The sequence below is a fragment of the Colletotrichum truncatum genome (genome assembly GCF_014235925.2).
Source record: "Colletotrichum truncatum strain CMES1059 chromosome Unknown Contig_0004, whole genome shotgun sequence".
Classification (NCBI taxonomy): domain Eukaryota; kingdom Fungi; phylum Ascomycota; class Sordariomycetes; order Glomerellales; family Glomerellaceae; genus Colletotrichum; species Colletotrichum truncatum.
In genome coordinates, this window is record NW_027222401.1 from 996,402 (window position 1) to 1,022,096 (window position 25,695).

At 52.5% G+C, this 25,695-nt stretch overlaps 5 protein-coding genes across 5 annotated transcripts; 3 read left to right on the forward strand and 2 right to left on the reverse strand.

The window, feature by feature from the left end:
- Positions 1-224: 224 nt before the first annotated feature.
- CTRU02_207074 (ABC multidrug transporter) lies at positions 225-5,312 on the forward strand (the record flags this gene model as incomplete). The annotated part of the gene is made up of 12 exons (XM_036729301.1): positions 225-416; positions 482-1,010; positions 1,062-1,288; positions 1,344-1,623; positions 1,678-1,911; positions 1,969-2,783; positions 2,846-3,008; positions 3,064-3,426; positions 3,496-3,610; positions 3,678-3,749; positions 3,822-4,556; positions 4,634-5,312. The coding sequence occupies 12 exons, from the start codon at positions 225-227 to the stop codon at positions 5,310-5,312; spliced, it is 4,404 nt and encodes a 1,467-aa protein (XP_036578809.1).
- A 1,885-nt stretch (positions 5,313-7,197) lies between these two features.
- CTRU02_207075 (uncharacterized protein) lies at positions 7,198-7,749 on the reverse strand (the record flags this gene model as incomplete). The annotated part of the gene is made up of 1 exon (XM_036729302.1): positions 7,198-7,749. The coding sequence occupies one exon, from the start codon at positions 7,747-7,749 to the stop codon at positions 7,198-7,200; it is 552 nt and encodes a 183-aa protein (XP_036578808.1).
- Positions 7,750-11,504: 3,755 nt separating this feature from the next.
- On the forward strand, positions 11,505-13,139 carry CTRU02_207076 (GDSL-like lipase acylhydrolase; the record flags this gene model as incomplete). Its single annotated transcript, XM_036729300.1, has 4 exons — positions 11,505-11,707; positions 11,758-12,592; positions 12,649-12,977; positions 13,094-13,139. The coding sequence occupies 4 exons, from the start codon at positions 11,505-11,507 to the stop codon at positions 13,137-13,139; spliced, it is 1,413 nt and encodes a 470-aa protein (XP_036578807.1).
- A 4,371-nt stretch (positions 13,140-17,510) lies between these two features.
- On the forward strand, positions 17,511-17,824 carry CTRU02_207077 (uncharacterized protein; the record flags this gene model as incomplete). Its single annotated transcript, XM_036729299.1, has 2 exons — positions 17,511-17,538; positions 17,604-17,824. 2 exons carry the CDS (start codon positions 17,511-17,513, stop codon positions 17,822-17,824), a joined length of 249 nt encoding a protein of 82 aa, XP_036578806.1.
- Positions 17,825-23,002: 5,178 nt separating this feature from the next.
- On the reverse strand, positions 23,003-24,025 carry CTRU02_207078 (uncharacterized protein; the record flags this gene model as incomplete). The annotated part of the gene is made up of 2 exons (XM_036729298.1): positions 23,003-23,745; positions 23,827-24,025. The coding sequence occupies 2 exons, from the start codon at positions 24,023-24,025 to the stop codon at positions 23,003-23,005; spliced, it is 942 nt and encodes a 313-aa protein (XP_036578805.1).
- Between the last annotated feature and the right edge of the window lie 1,670 nt (positions 24,026-25,695).

The following is a 25,695-nucleotide window of genomic DNA, read 5'->3' on the forward strand; positions in this document are numbered from 1 at the left end:
TCAATCACTTTCAGTGAGCTCAAATAGGCAGCTGATAAGACCGCGTCTAGGCAGAATTGGCGGTTCGACAGTTGGATAAAAACACAGCGACGCGCAAGCTGTTGACCATGGATGAGTATAACAGCTTAGAACCGTGGTGTTCGACCATATCGTGAACTGGTATTTATTGTCGTAACAGATACCATAGTTGAGTGGTTGGCTACCACAAACAACATTATCCAAATATGAGTGCTGCCGCCGACGACTATTTCGGACCGCAGGTGAACGGTTATTTTGACTTCACCGTCCTCTTCGAACAGAGCATCCTCTCCATACTCCCAACCGCTCTTCTCATTCTGCTTGCTCCTATACGCATCACATGGCTCCTTCGCAATGATGTACACGTTCGCTCCGGTAAACTGCTGTGGCTGAAGCTGGTAATTCCATAAATGCTCTCTTCTACTACTACGTGATGTTGCTTCAGCGGCCTAACTCCTTACAGGCCGCAATCTCCGTGTTCCTATGTCTCCAAGTCGTCCTCGTAGCACTCTGGGCCCTGCCCTCCACACCCAGCACGCGCACCTCGGTCGCAGAGAGCGTCTTGGGTCTGGTGGAAGCCGTCTCCATCGCTGCGCTGTCGTACACCGAACACAAACGCTCCATCCGGCCATCAGCTCTGCTCGCCCTCTACCTCGTCATCACCATCGTACTAGACCTTGCGCAGGTGAGGACTTTCTGGCTTAGAGACGGCCTGACCGCCGTTGCGGGCGTCTTCACCACATCCCTCGTCGTCAAAGTCGTCATTCTCGCTCTCGAGGAAACCCCTAAACGCGTGCTCCTGCCCAGCAGCGAAAAGGATGTGGCCATCGAATCGACCACGGGCGTCGTCAGCCGGAGTCTCTTCTGGTGGCTCAACTCTCTCTTTTTCCAGGGCTTCAGACTCCTCATCGGCCTGGAGGATCTCGGCGCCATCGATCCCAAGTTCGACTCGGCGCGTCTCCTGGGCATGCTGGATCGGTCCTGGGCAAAGAGTAAGTTCTCCTCCGTCTGCTGCGGTGGATTCGGCATCTGACGGTGCACAGGCAAAAAGGACAGCAACTGGAGCTTGATCATTGCTACGTTCTGGGCATTCAGGACCACGTTTCTCGCGGCTGTTCTCCCTCGGCTCCTGTTCGCGGGTTTTACTTTTGCCCAGCCACTGCTCGTCAACCGTATCGTGAACTTTGTCGGCAGCCCCTGGACAGATGATTCGAAGAATATCGCGGCCGGTCTCGTCGGCGCGACTGCTTGCATTTACGTCGGCCTCGCTGTAAGCCTCTACCAAATACATCCTCTAGCAAGACACTCTAAACTTATCGTCACAGGTCTCGCGCTGCTGGTACCAGCACATGACTTTCCAACTCGTCACCCTCTTCCGCGGCGGAATCGTGTCGCTCATCTTCAAAAAGACCCTCGACCTCGACGCTTCGGCCATCAAGGACTCTGCGCCTGTGACGCTGATGAGCGTCGATATTGAGAACATTGCCGTGTCAATGACCTTTATCCACGACGTCTGGGCCGCGGCTGTCGAACTTCCGCTCGGCGTGTACCTCCTTTACCGCCAAGTTGGCCCTCCTTGTTTTCTTCTGCTCATCCCTGGAGTCGGTAAGTAAAAGGCGCTGTACAAACACTGCAGCAACTTGGCTCATTAGAATATAGTCTGCACTAGTATCACTACCAAGCTGTCCGCCCGTATGGCCCCAGCTCGCATCGCATGGAACGCAGGCGTCCAGAAGCGCGTCTCCATCACGTCGTCTATGCTGAACCAGATGAAAGGCATCAAGATGATGGGCCTTACCGACTATTTCTCCAGCATAGTCCAGAAACTGCGCGTCACCGAGCTGAAGTTGTCAACCAAGTTCCGAATCCTGGTCACCTTCCTCAGCGTAATCGGTAAGCTTTGCCTGACAACCCCCTTTCCGCAAATGTATCCCTAATATTTTTTCGCAGGTGGCGTAGCTGAGCAGATCACGCCCGTCATCATCATCGCCGCCGCCGTCTTCTGGACTCGCTCCGAGCAGGGCCTGAGCATCGCCGAGGCCTTCACGGCTCTGTCGATTATCGTCCTGGTCTCCGGCCCGCTGATAAAGCTCATCTCGTCTATTATACAGCTCATGGGTGCATTCGGCTGCTTTACCCGTATCCAAGATTTCCTCCTCCTGGACGAGCTCGAGGACCAGCGACAGGTCCTCTCCAGCTCTGAAAAGTCCTCGCTAGAGTCCGCACGCCCGCCATCAAGCTTTCACGGCTCAGATCTACAGCCGCTATCCGCTAAAGGCGCCGAGGTGTCGAACAGCAGCGCGGTCGAGCTTCAGTCTTTGAATATCACAAACAGACCGCCTTCCATCAGCACAGGCAATCCTATTGTTAACATCAGCGACGCCAAGTTTGCCCTGAAAGACGGGACTGAAATTCTGAAAGATATCTCTCTCACCCTTCGCAAGGGCACCATATCCATGCTTGTAGGCCGTGTGGGCTGCGGTAAGTCGTCCCTTCTTAAGGGTATCTTGGGAGAACTGGGCATCGCGGCTGGCACTGTGACTTTACACACCTCCTCCGTCGCGTTCTGCGATCAAGCTCCTTGGTTACGCAACATATCCATCAGGGACAATATCATCGGCCAGGTCCCTTACGACGCTGCGTGGTTCACTGCCGTCATACGAGCGTGCACCCTAGATCAAGATATTGCTCTCTTTCCAAAGCGAGAGGACACTCTTGTCGGTACCGGCGGAGTCGCCCTGAGCGGAGGTCAGAAGCAGAGGGTAGTAAGTCATGCTCTACATCTCGTTATCTTGTTATCTCGCTCACTCCGTCTGACAACTTGTAGGCCTTGGCCCGTGCCGTTTACTCGCGCAAGAAGCTACTCCTCCTCGACGACGTGTTTAGCGGCTTGGACAACTCGACGTCGAAAGCCGTCTTTCAGCGTTTGCTGGGACCAGATGGTCTTCTCCGCCAAACCGGCATGACCGTCTTCCTGGCCACTAACCACGGTATCGTTCGTTCTAGTCACATACAACCGCCCTATTCGACTGACCGTGCTTGCAGTAAACTTCCTCCCTGCCGCCGACTGCATCACCATGATCGAAGACGGCACCATACTTCACAACCAAGTCACCTTTGACTCTGTCCCGCGGTCCACTTGGGGCCACCTCGCCGAAGAAGTCAAAGGAAAAGAGCCTGCGGCGGACGACGATGATGACGACGATATCGAGGCACCCGAAAAGGACGCAACGCCCGCGAAAGCCGAAACCCCAGCTGTTCCCAACGCAAAGATCACCGAAGCCGAGCTCACGAGGCAAAAGGGCGACACGGAAATCTACAAACTCTACTTCAGCTCCATCGGCTGGCGCATGCTGGCCCCCTTCATATTCATGGTCGTCCTGTTCGTGGCCACCACCAAACTCCCGCGTAAGTATCCCCTCCCCCTTCCACACAAACATTCATACCTATCATCACTCTCTAACTGTATCAACTCAGAGGTCTGGCTCCGGCTCTGGACGGAGAACGGCACAAACGAGCGTCCGGCAATGTACTTTGGCGTCTACGTCATGTTCTCCATCCTATGCCTCCTCATGAACGCCCTCTCCCTCAGGTACATACATCCATCCGCGTCACACATCGCAACCACTTACAAACGGACTCTAACCACCCTCCCCCAGTTTCTGGATGCTAATCGTCATCCCGCGATCCGCAAAACACCTTCATCAAATGCTCCTCGACGCAGTCCTAGCGTACGTCCAAGACCTCCCCATTCTCACCCCCAGAAAAAAAGAAAGGAAAAAAAGCTAACATCAAACAACCAGCGCCCCCCTATTCTTCTTCACGACGACAGACAGCGGCGTCACCCTGAACAGATTCAGCCAGGACATGACGCTAATCGACCACCGCCTGCCCATGTCGGCCTTCGCGACGCTGCACAGCCTCCTCATGGTCGTCGCCGAGACGGCCCTCATCGCGTCCGGCGCAACCTACGTCGCGGCGCTCATCCCGCCGTCCTTCATCGCCCTGTACCTCCTGCAAAAGTACTACCTCCGCACGTCCCGCCAGCTGCGCCACATCGACCTCGAGGCCAAGTCGCCCCTCTTCACGCACTTCACCGAGGTCCTCGCCGGCCTGCCCACGCTCCGCGCCTTCTCCTGGCGGCCCGCAATGCTGCGGGAGAGCCAGGCGCTGCTCGATGCCTCCCAGCGGCCCTATTACCTCTTCTTCTGCGTCCAGCGGTGGCTGAACGTCGTGCTGGACCTGTTCGTCGCGGGCATGGCCTTGGTCCTGGTGGCGTTTGCGCTACACTTCAACAGCACCACGACAAAAGGCGCCATCGGCCTCGCGATGGTCAACATTATCAGCTTCAACCAGACTCTGGGCAACTTTATCGAGATGTGGACGTTGCTCGAGACGAGTCTGGGCGCCATTACGAGATTGAAATACTTTATCGAGTATACGCCGCGGGAAGACCGCGAAGGCGAGAATCACAGTCCGCCGCCTTCCTGGCCGGACGACGGAAAGATTGAAATCAAGAACGCCACGGCATCCTACAGGTCCGTCTGCCCCCCCTTTTTTTGTATCTCGATCCCTCCCATATCTTACGAAATTGTATTAACGCCCGCGTAAACAGCGACGAAACGGACCCCGTGATAAACAACGTGACTCTCACGATCCAGCCCGGCCAGAAAGTCGGCATCTGCGGCCGCTCAGGCAGCGGCAAATCCTCCCTCCTCCTATCTCTCCTTCGCCTCCTCGATCTGGCACCAGGAAGCGACCTTTCCATCGCCTCGCACTCTCTAACAGTCATGCCCCGCAACAAGGTCCGCAAGGCGCTCACCACTCTCCCGCAGGATCCTGTCCTGCTCCCAGGGACCGTCCGCGACAATATCGATCCGGCGGGACACACACCCGACGCCGACCTCATCACGGCCCTCCGCAAGACGCGTGTCTGGGAAACACTGGAAGCGCGCGGTGGACTGGACGCGGAGATGTCGGAGGCTGGGTTGTCTGCGGGCCAGAACCAGCTGTTTTGTCTCGCGAGGGCGATGTTGCATCATCGGAACGTTGTGTTGTTGGATGAGGCGACGAGTAACGTCGACCACACCACTGACGGAGAGGTCCGAAAGGTGTTGGCGGAGGAGTTTAGGGATGCCACGGTGGTGGAGGTGGCTCACCGGCTTGAAGCTATAGTCGACTACGACGTTGTTGTTGTTATGCACGAGGGGAAAATTGTAGAGGTTGGGAATCCGCGGGAGTTGTTGGAGAGGCCATCCCGGTTCAAAAGTCTGTGGGTAAGTCGGGGGGCTTGAAAATGACACTCGCCTTCTCGGTGTAGTCACGATATTCGGCGCAGTGGGCTTCTGGTCGGAGCTTGTTGCGGTTTGAAGTATTGTTGATACTATCGGGCAAGAAACCTGTCCACTTAAACCCATCAATATCGAAATCAATAATATGTACTAGCGACCTTGTAAATACGGCAGTCCTACATATTCTAAGTCTGCGGCTCTTATTGGTCATCAAGCTTTCAAAGTCACTTTCACTCAACAAGTAGATGTCCTTGCAGTACACCTCACTGTACTTGAGTGTCCCATGTTGCCCCAGGCTATGAGTCTCGCATGATCGGGCCGTATATTATTACGGCGAGACTAGGACATGCCTGGGAGTTGGGTAACCAGATCGAGCGCCACATTAACATGACGGGACAAGCCAAAGGCTGCTGCCACACCATCAGCCTGATAAGCCATCAAGCAGAGATGGGAGGGTAGAATGGTAGGAACCATCACAACGAAGCCTAATCCATGGTCAAACCGGAACTCTGTCCGGTCATCCGTGACAGATCCATTCGACCAAACTTCACATCAAGGACCAGTCGGATTCTCTGAAAAGAACAAGCAGTGCCGCAGGTGAGCCTGTGTGCAGGAAAGGCGGCTACGAAGAGAGTATTGACCTCCGAGACTGCGTCGCACCGTGTAATCTGTCCTCCGCTGGTGGTCCCCTTCATCCTCGAAGCACTAAGCAAGCAGGCAACAGGTTGTTGGCAGTCAGCCAAGCACCAGACCGGCGTGTCGTGCAGCATCAAGTATCACTTCGGCAGCCAAGACGGTTTTTCATGCAGGCTGGGAAAATGAGTCCGAACACCTGCCCACTACCAACAAACCAAGAGCCGGCTGTCAGTTAGGCCATGTTGATAGGGGTTACCAATCCCCAGTATAGCCTCCCACTCCGCGTGTCATCGGGAGAAGGTCACTCATAGAAGGACAACGTAGCAAGACGCATTTTTTCTGGAACACCAAACGTAACGATAATTGACGCCGAGTCGAGTCTGCACCGTAAATGCGCGCGAACAGTTGTCTCATCACCTCGAGGGGGTAACATTGCTGCTCATAATCTGGTAACCGCCACATTAAGCGCTTCGCAATTGCGATTTTGAATGTCCCCTCGAAAATTTCATGCTACACAGTGCCAGCCGCACAGCTCCAGTGATAGATTTGCCTGAATTAAACATATACCAAAGAACCATACTTTTCGTACAAAAGTGAAAGGAAATTAGGTGAGCCCTATGCCGTGGGTGAGTCCCCGTCAGGCGGAGGGTAGCCGATGCTAACTGAAAGCGTGACTCGTCATCTTGAATCGCAATCCGGGCCTTGCCATGTAAACCGAAACAACCATGTACAACGCCGTGAGGCTTGTGTTTTGTTTTCGTAAAGAAAAAGAAAGATGGGTATTTTTTCCAGTTTGAGGAAATCAAAAAAGACCTCTCTGAGAGGAGTGATGTGGATGAAATTTGTCGGCATGAAGCGTCAACCCATTGATATCGTTTGACGAGGAGAAAAAGAAAACCAACGCCTTAAAAGTAAACCAACGAGCCGTGAGGCTTTGCCATCTTGTCCAGCCGCGAGGCCCTCCGTCTTGAGATCACCAATGCCCACCTTTTCGCACAACCAACAGTACACGAAAGCCGCCATCAATATGGCCTAGACACCCGTTTCCACGGTCCTGTATGTTCCCGCTTGGGATGAGACGCCTTTTAAGCTTTCTGTGATTTTGTGGCAGCCGTGTGGCCAATACCTTTTCTCTGTTTTTATTTTTCTTAGAAAACCCCAGCACAAATGTGAGGTTTCTCGAGGCGGACTTCTCCCATCAACCCTCTTGAGAAGCACCCGTTTGGTGAGTGAGTAGACTCCTAGTAATGGCTCAGTGCCGGTGTCTACGGGAGCTCTCGTGACCATGGCGGTGGGAGTGACCGTGCCGATGGTGACCCTCCCTATGCCTTGATGACGAGCCGCTGCTTCGTTCGAGTTCCCGCTCCATTTCTTCAACTCTGGATCTATATCCTCTTACAATCTCCTTGATATGTCTTATTCGGTCGAAGTCAAGCTCTAGCTCGTCCAGCTGGCGGAGGATTTCGTGGTATCGTTGTATCTCGGCGTCGGCACCTTCGATAAGGTTGCCGGCTCGGTCGAACTGCGCCATGGTGAACATTTGGCTCTGTTCGCTGAGGTAGAGGATCTGCTGCTCGATCTGATTCATGACCCGGTCGAAATACCGTCCCAGTGCAGCCAACGAGGTGCTGTCCAGCAGCAGCAGGCCTTGGCTCGAGGCTCGGCTTGCTGCACGAGACGAGTTCGAACCGCCTCCTCCAGTCCCCTGGCCCAGCGCAGCCTGACCCTGGCGCAGAAGCTGTATTTCTTCATAAGTTAACCCCAATTGCGAGTCCGGCACCGCGTTCGTATGGGTGGTCGACATGGCTCGGTGCAGCGCACCGTGCGCAGTTGGGTGGGAGCTCGACTAGCGTTCGCAGGCGATGCGCCTCGTTGTGGAACGGTTAGGTCTAATGGACCTTCTTTCCCCAGTTGTGTTACTGCGGCGACGATGAATTTCGGAGTCTTGTCCCTGTCGAAGGTGGGGTTGGAGGGAGAGGAGGGGTTCGACAACAGTTGGGAGCGGAGGAGAAAGCTGCAGCTGCGTATGCGGATGCGACGAATAGCATAAGCTCTTGCTGAAAGCTGAGAAACGTAGCGGCCTTTGTTTGGGCGGTTCTATCGCGCACAGAGTCATGATATCGAAATGGCGACAGACAGCATTGCCGGCGATCGGGGTGCGAGCTCGGAGCGGGCGAATTAGGATTGAAATGCCGGTGTAGGCGGCACTTGCGCTGCGCTGTAAGAAGGTGGGACTTGGATGAAAGTCGCAGGACAGGCAGAAGACGTGGTCAAGAGTCAGGCCAAAAGGAGTGTCGTCTATGGGCAGAATGGAGGAGGGGAAGATTTTAGGGCGGATGGGGAGGAGGGAGTCTAAGAGATAGTGCTGAAATTGGGTTGTTTTCTTTTTGGTGATACCCAACCTCTGAGTTCGCACCCTCCAACACCGTGATGCTTGTTACCCGCACAGGGTCTAAGCTTGGTGACCCAGACTCAGACCAGGCCCCAGGTCTCAGCCGCTTTGACTGGTTGGGAGGACAAGAGCGCAAAGGCGTCGGCGCGCAACAGGACACGAAAGGGCCGGTCCCTTATGACGGCACAGGTTGTGTAAAAGAGCAGGATTCGAGTAGTGTTAGCAGTGCGGTGGGAGGGGGTTTCTTTTTTCCCTCGTTGCAGTAAGGGAAGCTGGGTATCAGCTGACGGGGGTAAAGTCCCAGGACCTGGGACGGCGTCAACCACTAGTGACGACGGCGATGTAATGCTGCAGCGGCGCAAAAAGAAAAGTCGGCGCAGTGTGGCTGTAGGGCTAAATACGCGAGCAATTAACCATTAACAATGGGCGAGCGCGAAACGGGAATTGAGCCGGCAATGACAGCAGGACGAGATCGGGTGTTGGTTGAGGACCTGCAACGAACCAAGCAACAAGTCGCGCAGTTTAAATGCGGCAGAATAGGGATCAAGATGAGAATGGTGTGCAGGCACAGGAACAGTGTGGCAGCCTTCGGTCTTTCTTGTTAATTTGAGACAAGCGGCAGGTGTCCGCCGTGGTGGTATTGCGAGATTATTGGCCTTCCTATTTGGATGGCGATGAACTGGGCTCGTGATGATGAATCTCGGTGGGTGTGTGATGGCTAATTAGTGGTGGATGGGCAATCGCTGTCTTAAACCTGAGACACTATGCCGCGAACACCTCGGTTGCGAATGGTTCGATGGATAAATCGAGAGGGATCACTGAATAAACTGGACAAAGGTGACGTGAGAAAGGAGAAAAAGACGACGGCAATGGTGAGAAGGGTGGGGAGAGGAGTCGAAATCAGAAGCTAGGAAGTGTTCAACGATCAACCGAGGCCGCGAAGATATATATGTAAGGCCCAGTGAGGTAAGGCAGGTAAGGTGAGGTGAGAGAAACACGGTCAAGGAAGGAAGCTACACCGGTCATATGTAGGCAAGAAACAAATATAACCGGTTATTGGTAATGGTAGGTGCACGGTGTCTTTGTTGGTCGCTCTTGCCTTCTACCAAGTCTGTAGTTTACCAAAGCAAGAGGAGAGCAAGAGGGCAGGAGCAGATTGGAACACAGGGGAGGAAAGAGCAAGAGCGCGCGTCTTGGCGTCGGTGTGACGATAGGTCAGTGGGAAGGCGCACCCGATGCTTTCTTTCCCATCGAGATTAGAACGAGGATTGCACCTACCTTTTGCACACCTGAAAAATGGAAAATAGCTATTTCCACCTAGAGCGCACATTCCCGATGCTGCTCTGGGCCGAGCTTTGGGTGTCCATTTTCTTCCTTTTCCGAAATTGGTCTTCCTCTTACCGTTATTTCTTCATCTCGGCCGCAATCCCCCAATCCTAACATCGCAACTTCGCCTGTGAGGAAAAACATGGCCCCCTCGATGGAGCATTTGATCATGACGGCAACTCGGCGGTCTGGCGTTTCGAAACCTTGGAAACCAAGCATCCACCCACCAAAACTGTCCAAAGGGATCTCTTCCTTTTCTGTGGGGATGCCAAAGCGGCCAGTGCCCTCCCTGGATATCCATTACACCGGACTCGCTCGCCGCAGGGGGTGATGGCTTCATTTGAACATCCAGCCAGTGTGTCTCTGGTAACACAACTTGGTGCGGTCAGGCGTCGCTGGAGCATGAGCGTTGCGCCGTGTTGGTGCCGACTGTACAGGTGACATTGGTGTCAACCCCCAACGACTGTCCTACTTTACTTGATACCGTCGACTCTGCATATACCCCAACATGGTTCGCACGTGGCTACGACATATCGGTAACGTCCTGGTAGTATCTGTGTCGTTTTCCTGAACCTCTGGCCTGACAGTGGTTCGTGTTGACGTTCGTATGAGCCTGCTTCTTCTGATCAGCAGCCCCGACAGGATAGTGAGGTCAGGGAACGAACTCATGCCACAAAAGAAAATCAAAAGAACTAAGGCATCCAAGGTATGGACGGCTGGCGCGAATCGAAACTTGTGGTCAAGCATCACAGTTGCAATTACCATTTTGACCAAAATATGCAATTATGGATACAAATAGAGCAAGCAACCAGATTAACTGCTGCCATCATACATATACTGTATGCACAATCGTCGGACCTTGCAGGGCGCTTCCTGTTGGGGGAGGGTCCCCCCTTGTTCGGCGCTTCGCAGATTTCAGCCTCAATCTCGATGATCATCGAGTCTGCATGCTTTCCAGTTGTCTAGCCGCCCTTCATTGATACTCCTTATGGCTGCTTTATGACGTCTTGTTTAAATTACGCGCCCATCGGCCCACCCAACCCGAAGAAGCACTAACATGGTTACGCCGGACGCCGTGCCCCCGGACCAAGAAGGTCGGCCGCTACGGCTTCGGTGCAGGGGCCTTACAGGTGACGACCTTCCCCAGAAATGAAACTAGGTTCAGTACGACACATCAGCTCTGCCGTCTTCAGCGCCCGCAAAATTCCGTCTGGTCGGCCCGGGTTAGGGTTCCTGATTCTCCGGAATTTTGTCCATATGCGCCGGTGGCCCACATTCCATCACACCTTACGACTACTTGCGCTTACCAATTAGGTTCACGGGGCGTCTTCTTCCGCTGGATATATCAGGTAGTGAACGAATTTACGACCCCAAATGCTTATGAACATCCACTGCGTCAATCCAAAAAGTGTGGTTATTTGTTTCTGTTGTTGAACTGCTGACAAACGATGCTGAGTGTGGAAAATTGAGACACGTTTGGTTTAATAGCCTTGCACAAGGCTGAAGATGGCATACGCTCACAGCGTTGTTATCTGACGTGTAGACACTCACTTCGAGGGGAGTCGGATGCGGTTCAGGACCCGAATAGCCGGGATGCTCTTCACATTCCGACAGCCTTGTTAGGCGGGGGGTAGATTTCCCGCTCATCTCGGCCCTTCTTACACCGTTCCTAGGCTCTTAGCCTCTCGTCATGAGGGGGTCAACACCAGCTGTGCATAGCGGTGGGCCGCTCGATCTTATAAGAAGGGTTGTTGTGTTCACAGTGGCCTCATTCTGTTGGCCAGCTTTTCATTGCCACGCACCTTGGTTGTACTGCTGTTCAAGAAATCCCTACGACCAAGATGATCGCCCCTTCATTGGCAACCGTGCTTGCTTGTGTCTCGGCTGTGACCGCTACCATTCTTGAGAATGGCCGACCTAGAGTAACCGACTTTCCCGACACCAAGGTAGATCTGGCAGCCGGTAGCTACGAGACGTATGATGCTACAGCTGAAGAAATCTCATACAAAGGGCGATGGGACTCCAAGAAGATTTCTTGGTGGGCGTGAGTTCACATTTAGACATTGGTCACGTCCGAAATCTCACACGCCACAGGGCGCCGGGCATCAAGTTTGGCTTCACGGGCCAGACCGTCGCCGTCACTTTTGGTAACCAAACTATAAGCAGCACTCTTGTCGCCTATAGGATTGCCGGCTTGGACTGGATGCATACAAACGTCACAGCGGGCGCAACTCACCTCTTCGTGAGCCCCAAGACGGCGGGAATCGAACTCACGGGGCCGGTTAGTCCAGTGACTTTTGAGATGAGGGTTACAAACTGGGGATATGGAGTGCAGATCGAAAAGGTTCATGTGGCTGCTGGAGAGAAGCTCATTAAGATTCCCGATTACCCTCGCCGGGTCGAGTTTATTGGCGATAGTCTGTCGGCGGGCATGTACAACTCGTACGAGGCTCTGGCAGGCTTCGCATACGGCGTCGGCGCGGGCCTGGGAAACACTGAGTATTCCATTACGGCCCAACCGGGTATCTGTGTTTCTGATCAGAATTGCTGGGGAAACCCGAGAGGACAGTCTCATCAATGGTTTTACACATCAAGCACAGGCGGACGAGCAGACGAAGTATGGGGAGGTATGTGTTGTATCTCCACGCCAGAGCACCAGCTTGGCCTGGCCTACTCGAACCAAAGCTCGGCTCTTGGAACCCATTTTGAGACACCATCAGGAACCGCACAACTAACAAAGGCATGTGCAGATGACCCGGAACCTTGGAACTTCTGCAATAATCCGGCAGCTGACCTGGTCGTTATCAACCTTGGTACCAACGACGCTAACGCTGCGAACAATGTCAGCAAAGAAACATACGTGGAGAGTTACAAGAGACTCATTCAGGGCGTCCACGGAAAATGGCCCAGAGCTCAGGTGATTGTCATGGTATGGTTCTTCCTCCATGACTCCCCAGAAAGTTTGTGACACTGACTTTTTGAAAGCAAATGTGGCAGGGTTTCTTCCAGAACGGCAACACATATGACCAGAACACGGACCTGCGAGACGAAGTATACAGCGTCTATGAATACTTTAACACGGAGGAGTATCTAAGCAACCCTATCATTTGGGATGCCGTTACCAACAAGACGACAAACACGAATACACGGGCGAAGCCTTTCGTCCACTTCTTCAACACCACCGGCATCCTGCAGCATAATGATATTGCGCCACAGTGGCATCCTACCGATGTTGGGCAGATCAAAGTGGCCAGCCACCTTATCCAGTACATCACTCTAAAGCTTGGGTGGCCACTGTACGCTACCGGACCTGAGTAAGTCGCTTTATGCTACCATGCAACGATCATGTTTATCCTTGCCCCAATCTGCGATATGCTGGTTTGGTCAGAGGGCGTATGTTTGAATTACACGTATACTAACTCATATATAGGGTTTATCATGAGACTCTGTACTGGAATGACCAGTCTAGCTATTGAGACACCCCCCGAGGAAGGTTCTGTACGAAAGATGACTTCAGAGGTACATATCATGGCACGGATAGCCACCAGCATGACGGCAGTCCATGTCAAGAAACACCATTTGTTGATATAGTCTATATGTCGCCGCAATATACGGGCAACACGCCGAGTTGAAACACCGCCACCGTGACCAGGCATTGAGTCGAAACAAGTCGGCCCGCCCGTCAAGTGATGACAGTCGTTGACATTAAAACAAGACTACAAAGCCAAGCTTTGAGCCGCAACAGATCTTTCATGCCAGCAGATGCCCCCTCCCTGGCGATGTCTGATCCTTTCGTCGGACAATTAGCTATTCTTGAATCCGGACGACTTAACCTCCGACCTCTGTCCCATGTATACGGAGCCCACATACGGGTGACATGTGTCTGGCGCGCTCACTGTTCCAGATGGCTCATGGTTCAGGGGCAAGCATCACAGGGCCACATCCAGGGTTATAGACCATCACACAGCTTGGCCGGAACCCCAGTAGGGCTCGAAGGCGAAAATGCTACCTCGACATGCTTGACCATCATACATTGCTCTCGGATGTGTGGCAAAGCGCATGAAAGCTCGGCTGTCAGATCGAAGCAGGCTGAACAAGATGAGACCAAAACGACCCAAGTGAAGCCCAGAAGTTATTCGCTCAAGATGCGATGCCGCGCGTTCAGCACGCTTGGCGGTGACGGCGGAATGGCTTGTGTCACATTTGACTCCGAATACAGACGAAACTTGACGCTTCGATGGCACCTATTGACAGGGCGAACGGCGGGGATCGTAGACAACGACACGACAAAAACTGACAATATCAATCGGAAAGCATCGCTACAAACTTCTTTCATACTTGAAGATTCATGACACAAGTACCACCGCTTGTTGCCTGGCGCCATGCCGCAGACCGATTTTGATCTTCTCCTTGCCTCCGTCCATGACTTGCAAATAATGCATAACTTTTCGTATCGTTGCGAATAAAGGCCTGTTACTTCCGCTTTAGGGTTCGGGGGATTTACACACTCTATCGACGATCTTTCATCCAGGAGATTCTCGAAACACATTATCAAACTGCAAATCCCCGGCATTCAGGGTCTTCTGCTCCCCCCATACCTTTGATGCGGAAAGCATCTCTCCCGTGACCCCTACATCTGTAGGCGGGGTAGCAAGCGGAGTTGCCCTGGACTCCTGGTCCTCCATTTTGAGGATATTCACGCCCAGGGCCCCCACCAAAAAGACGGTCTGGCGACACCCATGTTCGTTCGGAGTCGGCATGGAAACGTAATAGGATTCCCCGGTTCTGGGAAAAAAGGGAAGAGAAGAGGTTCATGGGACACGAGTTGGGACGAAAAAAAAGGGGGGGTGCGCCGCCATACTCAATGAGACGGACTGTGCATGTATGTATGCATCACGCCCGACTCGTGAGACGCTACATCCAACACCGGCCCTACAGGCGAGGAAAGGGAAGTCAGCGCCGGATTGAGGCCCTGGCGGCATCTTCCGCCAACCGTTCATGTCGTCTTGTCGGCCTTGTCGTTCGTCGGCGCAGGGATGTGAAGCCTCCATCATCTTATCATATGTCCTCCTTTCTTTCTTATACTATTTCACGTATCCCCACAGACACGCCCACCCGGCATTGCGTTAGCGTCCGACGATCTATGAGCTAGACTTGGACTCGCTGAAAGTTTCGTCGATCCATTTGTGCAGTGGGTGGGTGATTTTCTTTCTGCTTCGAGTCAATCACTTTTCGTCGAGATATGGCGTGAAATAAGAAAGCGCTGCGATAAGCGAAATATACGCAAAACTCTAAAAGGTAAGCTCGCAGGTTGACAAAGCCGTTAGTCAACGCCTCAGGCGGCATCTACTGCCCTACATAGTCAGAAGAGTGCACACCCTAGAAATGAAGAGCAGCCCAAGGTTCACTCCGGCATCCGCGATCCCGCTTGTCAAGAGTAGTTGAGAGGGTGGTGGTACTGCAACCCAGTCCCAGCCACCTGAAACGGGAGGGTTGTCACAGACCTGGACGAGGGTCTCTCTGTCTCTCCAGCTCTACCATCAATGTCTATCTTATTCATACTCATATTTGTCAGGGAGAGAGAAAGAGGCTCTTTGCCATGTTTTTCCCGAGCTTGTCAGGCCTTGTCAAGGGCGTAGCCGCAACAGCCGTCATTAATGCCGGTCGTCCCTCAGTGACCTTGTCAGCGACGTGCTGGGGTACGGAGTACAAGCGGAGATGGGCAGACGAAGCACAAGAGAAGACAATCAATCTTGAAGAAGTCAGCTTTTTTTTTTTTTTTTTCCTACTTCAGCTCGAACAGTAGTGATTGTCTCTCAGCCTCGGTTTCGGTATGCACTGTCGCGTGGCTCACAAGCGTAAAGGCTTATTGAGGGAATTAAAGACAACGTTAAATGAGAGGACCAGTAAGCAGCTGTGCTAGTGGCAGAAGACAAGCGCACTGGGAAGCACGGCGAGAATGACTGGCAAGGAGGCCAGACCGAATCTGGTGGCTGGGTTGTCTTGAAGCCACGGCGCCGTGCAGCCGTCCAAGGGGTGGATGGAGAGGGTTAATCATGGTGATCACTTTTTGATCTGGGATCGTCCGGGGCAAAGGGGTAGATGGGATGTTGAGATTCTGGTGCAGGGATGAAAGATGGGATGCGTGTCCCCTTGCCCTTTTGCTGTTTCCCATTTTCTCTAGCGCATGGCGTTGCAGCTGGCGTTTAGGTGACAGTGCAACGCTGCCGTCCGAGCGGTGGGAAGAGACAGCCAGATCGAGCATCTTGGTCGTCGTCCTCTTGGTCGTCGTCCTCTTGGTCTGTCGTCGCCCATCGGTGCCGTTACGGCATGGAACTAGACCTCGCTTGGCGAGGCTCTCAAACATTGACGTCTCTGATGATGCATAAGCGAGGCGTTGGACCTCGACTCTCTCCCGTCCGAGTGTTTCAGTCGATTGGCTGGTGACAGGTGAGGAGGAGCAGATAATCTGCGAACGAAGAGTGGACGGTCCGTCTGAACCGCTCTCTCGCGCTAACATTTAGCAGACTTTAGCCTGTGAGCCTTGCCAACCCAGTATGACCTTTTCCACGGTTGACTACTGCTGAGGGCTAAGATTTTGGACTGGGTGTACCGCGGTGTGGAGGGTAAGGTTGATCAGATGAAAGTCTTGAAACATTACATGTGGTAGTTTGTCCATCTCCAACATGGCTGGTTGCACGCCGGGGGAGTGAGAGGATCGATGGTAAATCTCAATCTCGAAGAGGCAAGGTATCCATAGAAGCCAGACCAATGACCTGTCGACCAAGACGAGGGAACGCCACTGCAGAAGGACGGCAGAATACACCACGAAAGAACGGGAATCCCCGTCGACAGATGGATGGCCCGGTCAAAACGGACCCGCGGTCCATTATTACCATTGGGAAGGGACGGCGCTAACGTTGGTTTTAGTTGACGGAATCTCCGTCGTGACGGCGCCGATGGAGTCGTAACCGTGCTCTTGGGCGGAGGAGACCTCTGTCGTACTAGACTCTTCCCACCTCCACGCCATTGGGATTGACGCTCTGAACCAGTTTCTTACCAGTAAGTAAAGTGCCGCGTCTGGTGTAGCATCGCGCACGTTACAAAAATTCCGGAGAGGGCAGAATTTCCCTTTTGCAAGGAAAAGGCTGGGAACGAGAGATCACACCGCCAAGACCCCAAACTCCCTCTTTCTCCCTCTCTCCTCTCACACCCCCCCCCTACACAATGAATCGTCTGAGGTTCTGCATGGCAGGGAAGGCTGGTCCTCTTGGGATGGGAGTGAATGAGTGAGTACCGATGACGGTAAGCATGTCCTGAATCGGTTCTGCAGGAACACACACACACACACACACACACACGCGCGCACAGTCGAGGCAAGCAAGCCAACGGGCCCCTGTTCCTCGTCGGAACAAGGATTTTGCCTGTTTAAACTTTGCTTCCAGGTAATAGGGACTAGCAGCCGTAAGGTGGGATGGGGTCACATTCCTTGTAGGCATCTCCGTTAGCTCAGTAATCTCGCTCGTTCGCTGTTACAGCGAGGATTCTATTCTATAACGTCGCTGATAGGTACTTCGTGCATGGTACGTATAGTAACAGTGACGGCCGAAAGGAACCCCAATTGCAACGTCGTAAACGTCAGCTGGGGGGGAGATTATCGATATTTTGGGATGATATAACCTATAACGGCTTGCCCCAGGATATCGCATTTCCCAACGACGGCGATAGCAAAGCAACCTCAACCCCCCAGTTGGCTACCCATGCCACACAGACCAGGACAATTTTGCAGGCTTGCATCCATCGCCGTCGGGGCATTCGCTTCTTGCAGAACGAGATTCGCAATATTCATGCTCAAAGGAATGGGCCATGACGGCGGTGAGATAACACATCAGGCCATCTCACATCTTGGCCTGTCATTTTAACTTTTTAGTGCCGAATAGCCCAGGACACTACAAAACTAGCCAGCCTCGCCGAGACCAAGCGGAAAATCGCTGGAAAAGAAGGCACACAGACCTGGGTGTTAGCCAGGCGTTCCCGAGGAACCGCAGAGACAGGCCACCGCTGCCCCCTTCTTCCCGGCGCGCCGGCCGCCGGACAGGGTTCTTCCCTTCACCACGGCGAGGATCGCGTCCAGGCTAGAAGGACTTGGGTATGCGTCTAGCGCGAGATGGAATGACATTTGTGAGGGAGGGGTTACGCTAGTAGTAACTTTGGGCAGCCATTTTCTCGCTCGCCGCGGGCATACTGGCAGCATTGACGAACCAGATAAACCACTCTCGCATCTGTTGAAGGTTGTGGGGGGAGAGGGGAAGCCGAAAAAGCAAGCAGAGCAAGCATCGCCCCGGTGGCCCGACCTCGTGGGATACCATAGTATCTTGTTGATGTTCCCACTCGACTACCTTAGTCGGAGACATCCGCATATTATCATCATCACCAGCGTCTCCTCTTTTATTTCTTTCTCCCTTGTTGCTGGAAGCAAGATCCTTCGTGGCGGCCGCGTGCCAACGCCGTTCCTGCATCGGTGTACCTGGCGCCGCAGGCATTGACCTACTTGGACGTGGGAAATGGCCATGGGCTTTTGCGGGTCATTGTTGATGTTGGGTTAGATGCCCAAAAGACATGATGACGCGCTGGATTAGCAAATCAGGGCGCAATTGGGTGACTGCAGATGGCGCCATGTCAACAACAACAACAACAACTATGAGCAATACGGGACAAAGCCAGCAGAGACGCTAACTCGTACAGCAGCGCTTGGAAGCCTCATCTCGGGTCTCGGGGGTCCACCGCGTACGAAAGATCTGGGTGATTGCATCTCCGAACATGGGAAATATGGCAAGGCCATATTTTGAGCCTCGGCGGCCATGTCGCCAGCCCTTTCGGTCCTAAGGGGATCCAGCTGCGTCAATGGTCCTGACGAAGCAAAAGCTTGGTATTACGAATGATGCGTATTAATGAATTAGGGGTCCAGTGTGCATTTTCGTAGTGGCCATGCATTTGACTTTTTTTTTTCCCCCCTTTGGTGGTAACACTATACCTTTTTTTTTTTTTTTTTATCTCGTTTTAATGTTTTGCCTTCTTTGATATCGGTACTTTTGCAAACAAATGAGTGAGTGGGAAATGGGGAGCGAGCATCTTCTACGTAGTATATTAAATGACGGAGTTGATCAATTAAGCACCCTCCCTAGGGCAAATCATAACGCATAGAGTTTCCCGCCCCCTGGTTTCCCACGCATATTTTGTTATTATTATGAAATGAAGTTGGTTTTTATTTTATAATTATGGCGATCAAGCGGAAAACCAAAATAAGAGGGTTTTTTTTTTTGCATTGAGGAAACAAATGAAGGGGGGTGCCGAATGGTAGATCGATATTACCGTACGGATATCATTAACTTGTTATCCTTTTTTTTCTTCTTTTTACTAGGTATTTACAGTTCGACATGCATGTGTTTGTGATATCAAAGGGAGATATACTTTTTTTTTTTTAACGTTGCAGGCCGAGTCATCGATGCCACACTAAAAGAATCCCGAATGCTGGAATTCCTGTTCCCCTTTACTATGTAGGGTATCTGCAAGCACCCGCGCGCGCGCGCGCAACGGCTTTTTTTGTCGTTACTTTATTTTCCCTCCCACGATGTGACTTCAATATATCTGCAATAGTGCCATTACAACGCTATTGTTATTTCATGTACTGTTCCATCTTGGCGTCGCTGTCCGTCGGTGGCCGCACGACCGGAGAATTCCCGCCCTCTTCCCAAAACTTCAACGTCTTGATGGAACCAGGGCCAGGACCAAGACCAAGGTTGATGTAGCATTTTTAATATGTGTCTAGACTAGGTTAAACAGGGAACGTTCTTCCATGTGTCCTTGACGATGTTACCGTCGTGTCGAACCTTTTTTTTTTTTTCTCTCTGTGACTCTTTCTCCCAATCACATTTCGCTATTCTCCCTTCACTCAATCCCCCCCCCCCCCCCCCCCCCCCCCAGTTTAGAGTTGAAGGTTTTGTTTCTCCCCCCTGTCGACAAATCTCACGCGGATCGGCGTGCGGCATCCCCCCTCCTCCCCCTTCAAGTTCCTAACCCCACACACAGCCTTTGGTCCCGTCGACATTCCCTTTCTCTTCCCGTTCTGGCGCGCCTGTCAAACCAGACTCTGCTCGTCTCTGGTAACCGGTTCGGATAAGGGCATGGTGGTGGTTCTTCCAATCAGGACCCGTCGGCCTCGTCCGCTAAAACCATTGGACCTGTCCTGTCATGTCCCCCCGTCCGGTACGAGGTAAGAGTAACTACACCTACTACCATGGTTTTCTTTGAACCCACACACGCACTCTTCTCGGACTTGTGCGGTATCAGTTGTCCCGCCGTGGGTAATCGGCGTTAGTAATGCTACGGCGGCTATACCCCCCAGCGGGGGTTTACCGTAGTCATGGGCCTTGGCTGAATGAGGCAGTGTTTGACCGAAAAGAGGCAGAGTTCAGATCCCTCGTTACTGGAGGGGGGGGGGGGGGGGAGAAGTGCCAAAGACGGCCCAAAGGGGTCCGGGAAATGTTTCACTCTGTACCTTTTTTTTTTTTTTTTTTTTTTGGCAGATGTGGTGTTGCCACTAGAGGAGTTGCATACGCTACGCTACAGAGTATACTCTCTCTCTCTCTCTCTCTCTCTACAGAACACGATTACCCTGCCGTCTCATCATGCGGCTTTGGGTAGATCACGGCATCTGCGACAGAGAAACACACGGACACGGGGCATAGAAACATGAACTTGAAGAATAGCCCAAACTCCGTGACGTGCACGAGACACCTCAAGCTTATTATACAGCGCTGACAGAGCAGGGCTGAGAACCAATGGGGCCGCAGCAAGCGACGACGACTGTGCGCCTTGCCTTTTTTTGTATTCAATGCATGCGGGATGGGAGAAGAGAGTGAGGGAGGGTAAGAGGGCAAAAGAATTTGGACGAAAAAATGGAGGATGGGATGTCAGGCGAGGGAGGGGTCTGGGGCTGGGGTCTCCAGTTCGTTTCATCGGCTGAAGAAAAAAATTGTGTTCGAGTAACAGAGTAGACGCTGGGGCCAGAAGGGGGGAAGGTTGAGTACTAGTAAGACACACTTGAGGGGGGTTCACTTTTCATACTGGTCTTTAACAACATGGTTGTAAAAAGTGTAAAGTTTAGTTTTAAGTGTTAGTGAGCAAGACAACTTACTTTTACCGGTGCAAAGGCAGATGAGAGCAATCAACTACCGAACCTCTTTCATCATCATCATCTTCTTCTTCTTTTCGTCTTTCTCTTTTTCCTCGGAAATTCGGCTCAACATGCGAACGTCGTTGTAGGAGGGAATTTTTAAGCGTAAATTCTTGTCTGTCTCATCCCAAGGCTGTGACGCCTTCTGCAGCGTCGATCATCTGCCCCCCCCCCCCTTCAAACCCCCTGCCGCTCCCGCTGCTCATCATTCACTCTTTCATTTTCCTCCCCCCCTCGCCTCGCTCTTCTTTCCGACACGTACACTACAAGCCAGTTTTAACTGGAGAGGAACTTGGTCCACCTTGATGATTTCGCCGCGGAGAAGAACAGAGCCGTACCAAGGTGAGCAGGCTGTGTGTGTGTGTGTGTGTGTGTGTGTGTGTGTGTGTGTGTGTGTGTGTGTGTGTGTGTGTGTGTGTGTGTGTGTGTGTGTGTGTGTGTGTGTGTGTGTGTGTGTGTGTAAATGTGTACATGTATCTGTATCTGTATCTGTATCTGTGTCAGCGAGCTGCCATCTCACGGTGCGATCGGCGCCACTTCCGTCCGGTCTCATGCTTAACTCGCTGGCGTCTCAACACTGTAATGTTGTGTGTCTGTTGTGTGTCTACTATGTACTGAGTGTATACTAGGTAGTACGTCAAGAAGGTTTGTCTTTTGACCAGCAAAAAAAGACAGATGGAGGAAAGAAGCTCGGAGCAAGCCGGTCAATCAGTGGTCCTTCTCTCCCCTCTGCCAAAACAGAAGAGTTCGCCTCATTGTAAACTCAAAACCCACCAAACCACCCATACCCGCACACGCACACACACACACTCGCCTCAAGTCTTGAGACGAAAGATGTGGCCAGGTCACACAAAGACTTCAAGTTGCAAACGATGATGTAACAAAGATGGCCAGTAAAACATAGTGGGACACTCCAGTTTTTTTTTTTTTTTTTATCATTTTCAGCAAAGGGACTTTTGTATGATTTGACCACTTTCTTGTAGATTCTGTGAGGGCTTTCTCTCCGTTCTATATACATTACCACATAATCGTACATAAAGATTTTGTACCGTTTGCAGAAAAAAAAAAAAAAAAAAAAAACCAATAAAACTAAAGATGATTGAATAAACAAGACCGAAAAAAACCAAAACGTTGCCAAGGGTGGTGGTGGAGGAGGAGGATGAGGGAGAGAGAAATCCTATACAGGATTAACCCCGAACCCCTCAATCGACTCTGCCCGTCGTTTTTTTCCAAACAAGAGACTGAGCCGCCACACTCGAAATTCTCTCACACTCCTCGCAACACACCACACCTCAACTTCACACTAACTAAAACGCCTGTAAATGCCAAGTTTTGTCATTGTCTGATGGGACTTTGCGTCCGCGACCAGTTTTGCCCCAGCCATGATTCACGCCTCTTTGCTCCAGTAAAAAAACAAAAACAAAAGACCAGCAGAAAAAAGAATAGAGGGAGAAAAAAAGAGGTGTCCCCAAGTTAAGACATGTTGATGAAGGAGAAAAAAACTCCATTTCCCCGTCCTCTCTCTCTCTCCACTAAAAATAAGTGTGTTGTGTGTCGTCGTCTCACCCCGCCCCAGTCGTCCACCGGAAAGATATACACCCTCGGGCGTCTTCCCGAATGGGTGTCACCATAGTTCCCATCATTGTGTTGTTGTTATAGAACGCCGTTTGATAATAAAAGGCCTTTTTTGCTTTCGTCTCGTTGCTGATTATGTTAGAAGATGATGTTGATGTTGTTGTTGTAGTAGAGGATGTTTGATGGAAACCCCCCTCCAATGGCGTAATGTAGTTGCGCAGTCGCGGTAGATGGTTGTTGTAATCTACCACGTGGTATATTTCCCCGTTTGAAAACAAAAAAAGACAAAATAGTAAGAAATCCGGTTCCGAAGCGATTTCCCCTCCATCACCGCCCACCATTTCTTTCCCCCCCCCAAACTCTTTTTCACATCCCTTTGTTTGTTTCTAGCCCATTCCCGGTTGGATAATAAAACCTCCAATAGTGATTTGTTTTGTCGTCCTGGTCGTGATGAAAAAAAAGAGAGTAATGGAAATGGAGTAATAGAACAAATAAAGAAATAGTAAAAAGGGTGTTCTTCACCCCGCTTTACATTGTTGATCCGCTGCTGCTGCTGCCGCTCTCAAAGTTGTGGCAACCGCGCTCGTGACGCTTCATGTTGCTGCGGACGCTAAAGGCCTTGCCACAGCCGGCGTGAGGGCACTTGAAGGGCTTCTCACCCGTGTGGGAGTGGCTGTGAATGCGCAGAGATGACGGTCTGGAGAAGGCCTTGTTGCAAGTCTGGCAGATGTAGCGGTCCTGGCTCTGGGGGAAAGAGGCCGCGGACGACGGGGAGATGTAGTGGTGGTGTTGCCACGGGTTGGCGCCGGGCGTGGGGCCCATGCCGACGGGGACGGCGGCCATGGGAGGGAACTGCTGGGGCAGAGGGCGCTGGTAGTAGAGGCCGGAGATCTGCGCCTGAGGAGGAGGCGTGGGCTGCATGGGAGGGTAGTAAGACGCCGCCATGGGGTGGTTCTGGGCGGGCATGTAGGCGGGCATGTAGGCGGGCTGGAACGGTTGAGGTTGGTGGTAGGCGGCGTGGACCGGGACTCTTGAGACGACGGGCGCCATGGGGCGGTGGGCGTCGGCTTCCAGAGGAGGCGTCGACTCGTAGTAGTAGTTGCTCTGGGGCTGGGAGACGACGGAGAGCTGGCTGACTGATCTTGTCGAGGGCGAGTTGTAGCCGTCGAAGGAGGCGTCAGAGCTCATGGGAGGGGTGGGAGGGAGTCCTCGCATCGCCGAGCTGCCATAGTGAGAGGAGTTGGGTCTCGTCTCGGGCTTCTGGGAGGATGCTGCTTCGAATGTTAGTCTTGCTGTCACGGTGGCTGGGGGTTAAACTGCTGCTGAGTTGATGTGTCCTCCCCGCTTCGTACCTTGTTGAGGGATTTGAGGGTGAGTCTCGGAGGTGGGCGAGCCCTGGTCTGCGAGGCCGAGCAGGTTTGAGATGGAGGGAAGAGAGCACTTTGATGTCTCGTCCATGGGGGGCGAAGGAGGAGGTTGAGGCGGTTGAACGTATCCGTAGTGGGCGCTTTGCTGGGCAGCGTACGGGTTCGATATTAAAGCGCTCGCCATTTTTGCTGATTATAGTTTTTTTTTTTTTTTTCTCTTCTGAAAAACGAGAAAAACTTTGCGTGAGGGTGATGCCTTTGGCGTTGATGTAGCTTTTCCTTTTTGCTTGGTCGTATTGTCCTTTTCTTCTTATTGGTTCTTCGTCCGTTGATGAGTGACGAGAAGAGAGTGTGTGGCAGGAGGTTGTTGTCGGCGTTGAAATATTAAGAAACACAACAAGTATTAAGTTGTAGAGTAGTGATTAGCCCAAGTGCCAGCTGGATACTAGAGATTGTTCTTGATTCGGGAGATTCCAAGATTTCCAGGACGAGAGGCGAGGGGAAGGGGGGAGGGTGGATAGTTTAAGTATGAAATGACCTGGCCAGAGAAGCTTGTTGGTGGGTGGATGGAGTAGAGGTGGCAGATGGGGGAGGCAAGTATATCAGATCTCCCGAAGCAGAGTGGAATGGGTGATCAAGCGTAAATCCACACGATGATCCCTGGACGATGGGATGCCACAATCGCCTGTCACAAATTGTGTGTGGGTCGGAGGCAGAGGAGAGTGGGATAAGTCTTGGGACCGTTACGCCAGGCCTGGGACCAGACGAAAGGCAGCGATGGGGGTGTGTGGTAGTCGGTGGCAGCTAAGCAAGGGTTAATCCAAGGTCCTCGTCCTTGGGTCCTCAACACAGTACGTGCTCATCGTACTGCGAGGTTTATCGACAAGGGGAGGGAAGACGGGGTCATCGGTACTAGGTAGACCTGACCGGGGGGGACACCCTCGACGAGGGAGACGATAGGTAGAGGTGGAGGAAGAGAGAGACACCCACAGACACACGCATACATACAGAGAGAGAGACACCCACAGACACACGCATACATACAGAGAGAGAGAGAGAGAAGAACCTGCTTAGCACACTACTTGCTCTCTCTTCTTGGGCCTGGCTATAGCGCCTCCTGGATAATGGGATGAAGCAGTAAGGGTACAAGGCCCGCGTCCTCTAGCATGGGGGAGATGGGGGACAGGGACATCGAGGAGGGAGGGGGTTCCTGAGTGATGCTTGTAGTGTGTCTGAAGAGCAATCATAACAGCAGCGTTGTAAAGTCTGCTTCTTCCCTGGGCAGAAAAGAGTGACTACTTTCTGGTTGGTGGTAATGGGGATCCGTGTTGCTGGCTGGCAGTAGCCGGGATTGCGGGTGAGATCGAGGGCGACTGGCCCCCCGTCTGGGATCAAACGTCAATGGGATCGCTCGAGGTCAAACGGTCACTGGTTTATGCAACGGTAGGGTCTGTTGGTCCAAAAGACCACACCCCCCGGCTGTTTATCCCTGCTGCTCGTCAGGGCCTACCTCAGAAAAGCCTCTCCTCCTTCTTCCACACGGGAAAGTACTCAGAGAGTCCCCTACATGTCTTGGCCACACGCCCCTTGTGCCTCTCTCTCTCTCTTTCTCTCTCTTACACTTGTCTTCACGACACACACACCCCCGTTAGCTCACGCCTCCCCGGCTCCCCCCTCCCACGGCTGTGGTGCGTGGGTCACTAACACGCCCAGCGCTAATCCCAATGCAGTGCTGTTATGCATGGCACCACTCGGGCCACCATTTCCCATTATGGACCTTGTGCCCGTTCCGAGGACGGGGCAGTTAGAGATGCCTGTCACACCCCTGTCCTGTCATGAAGGCTTGAGTGTTTG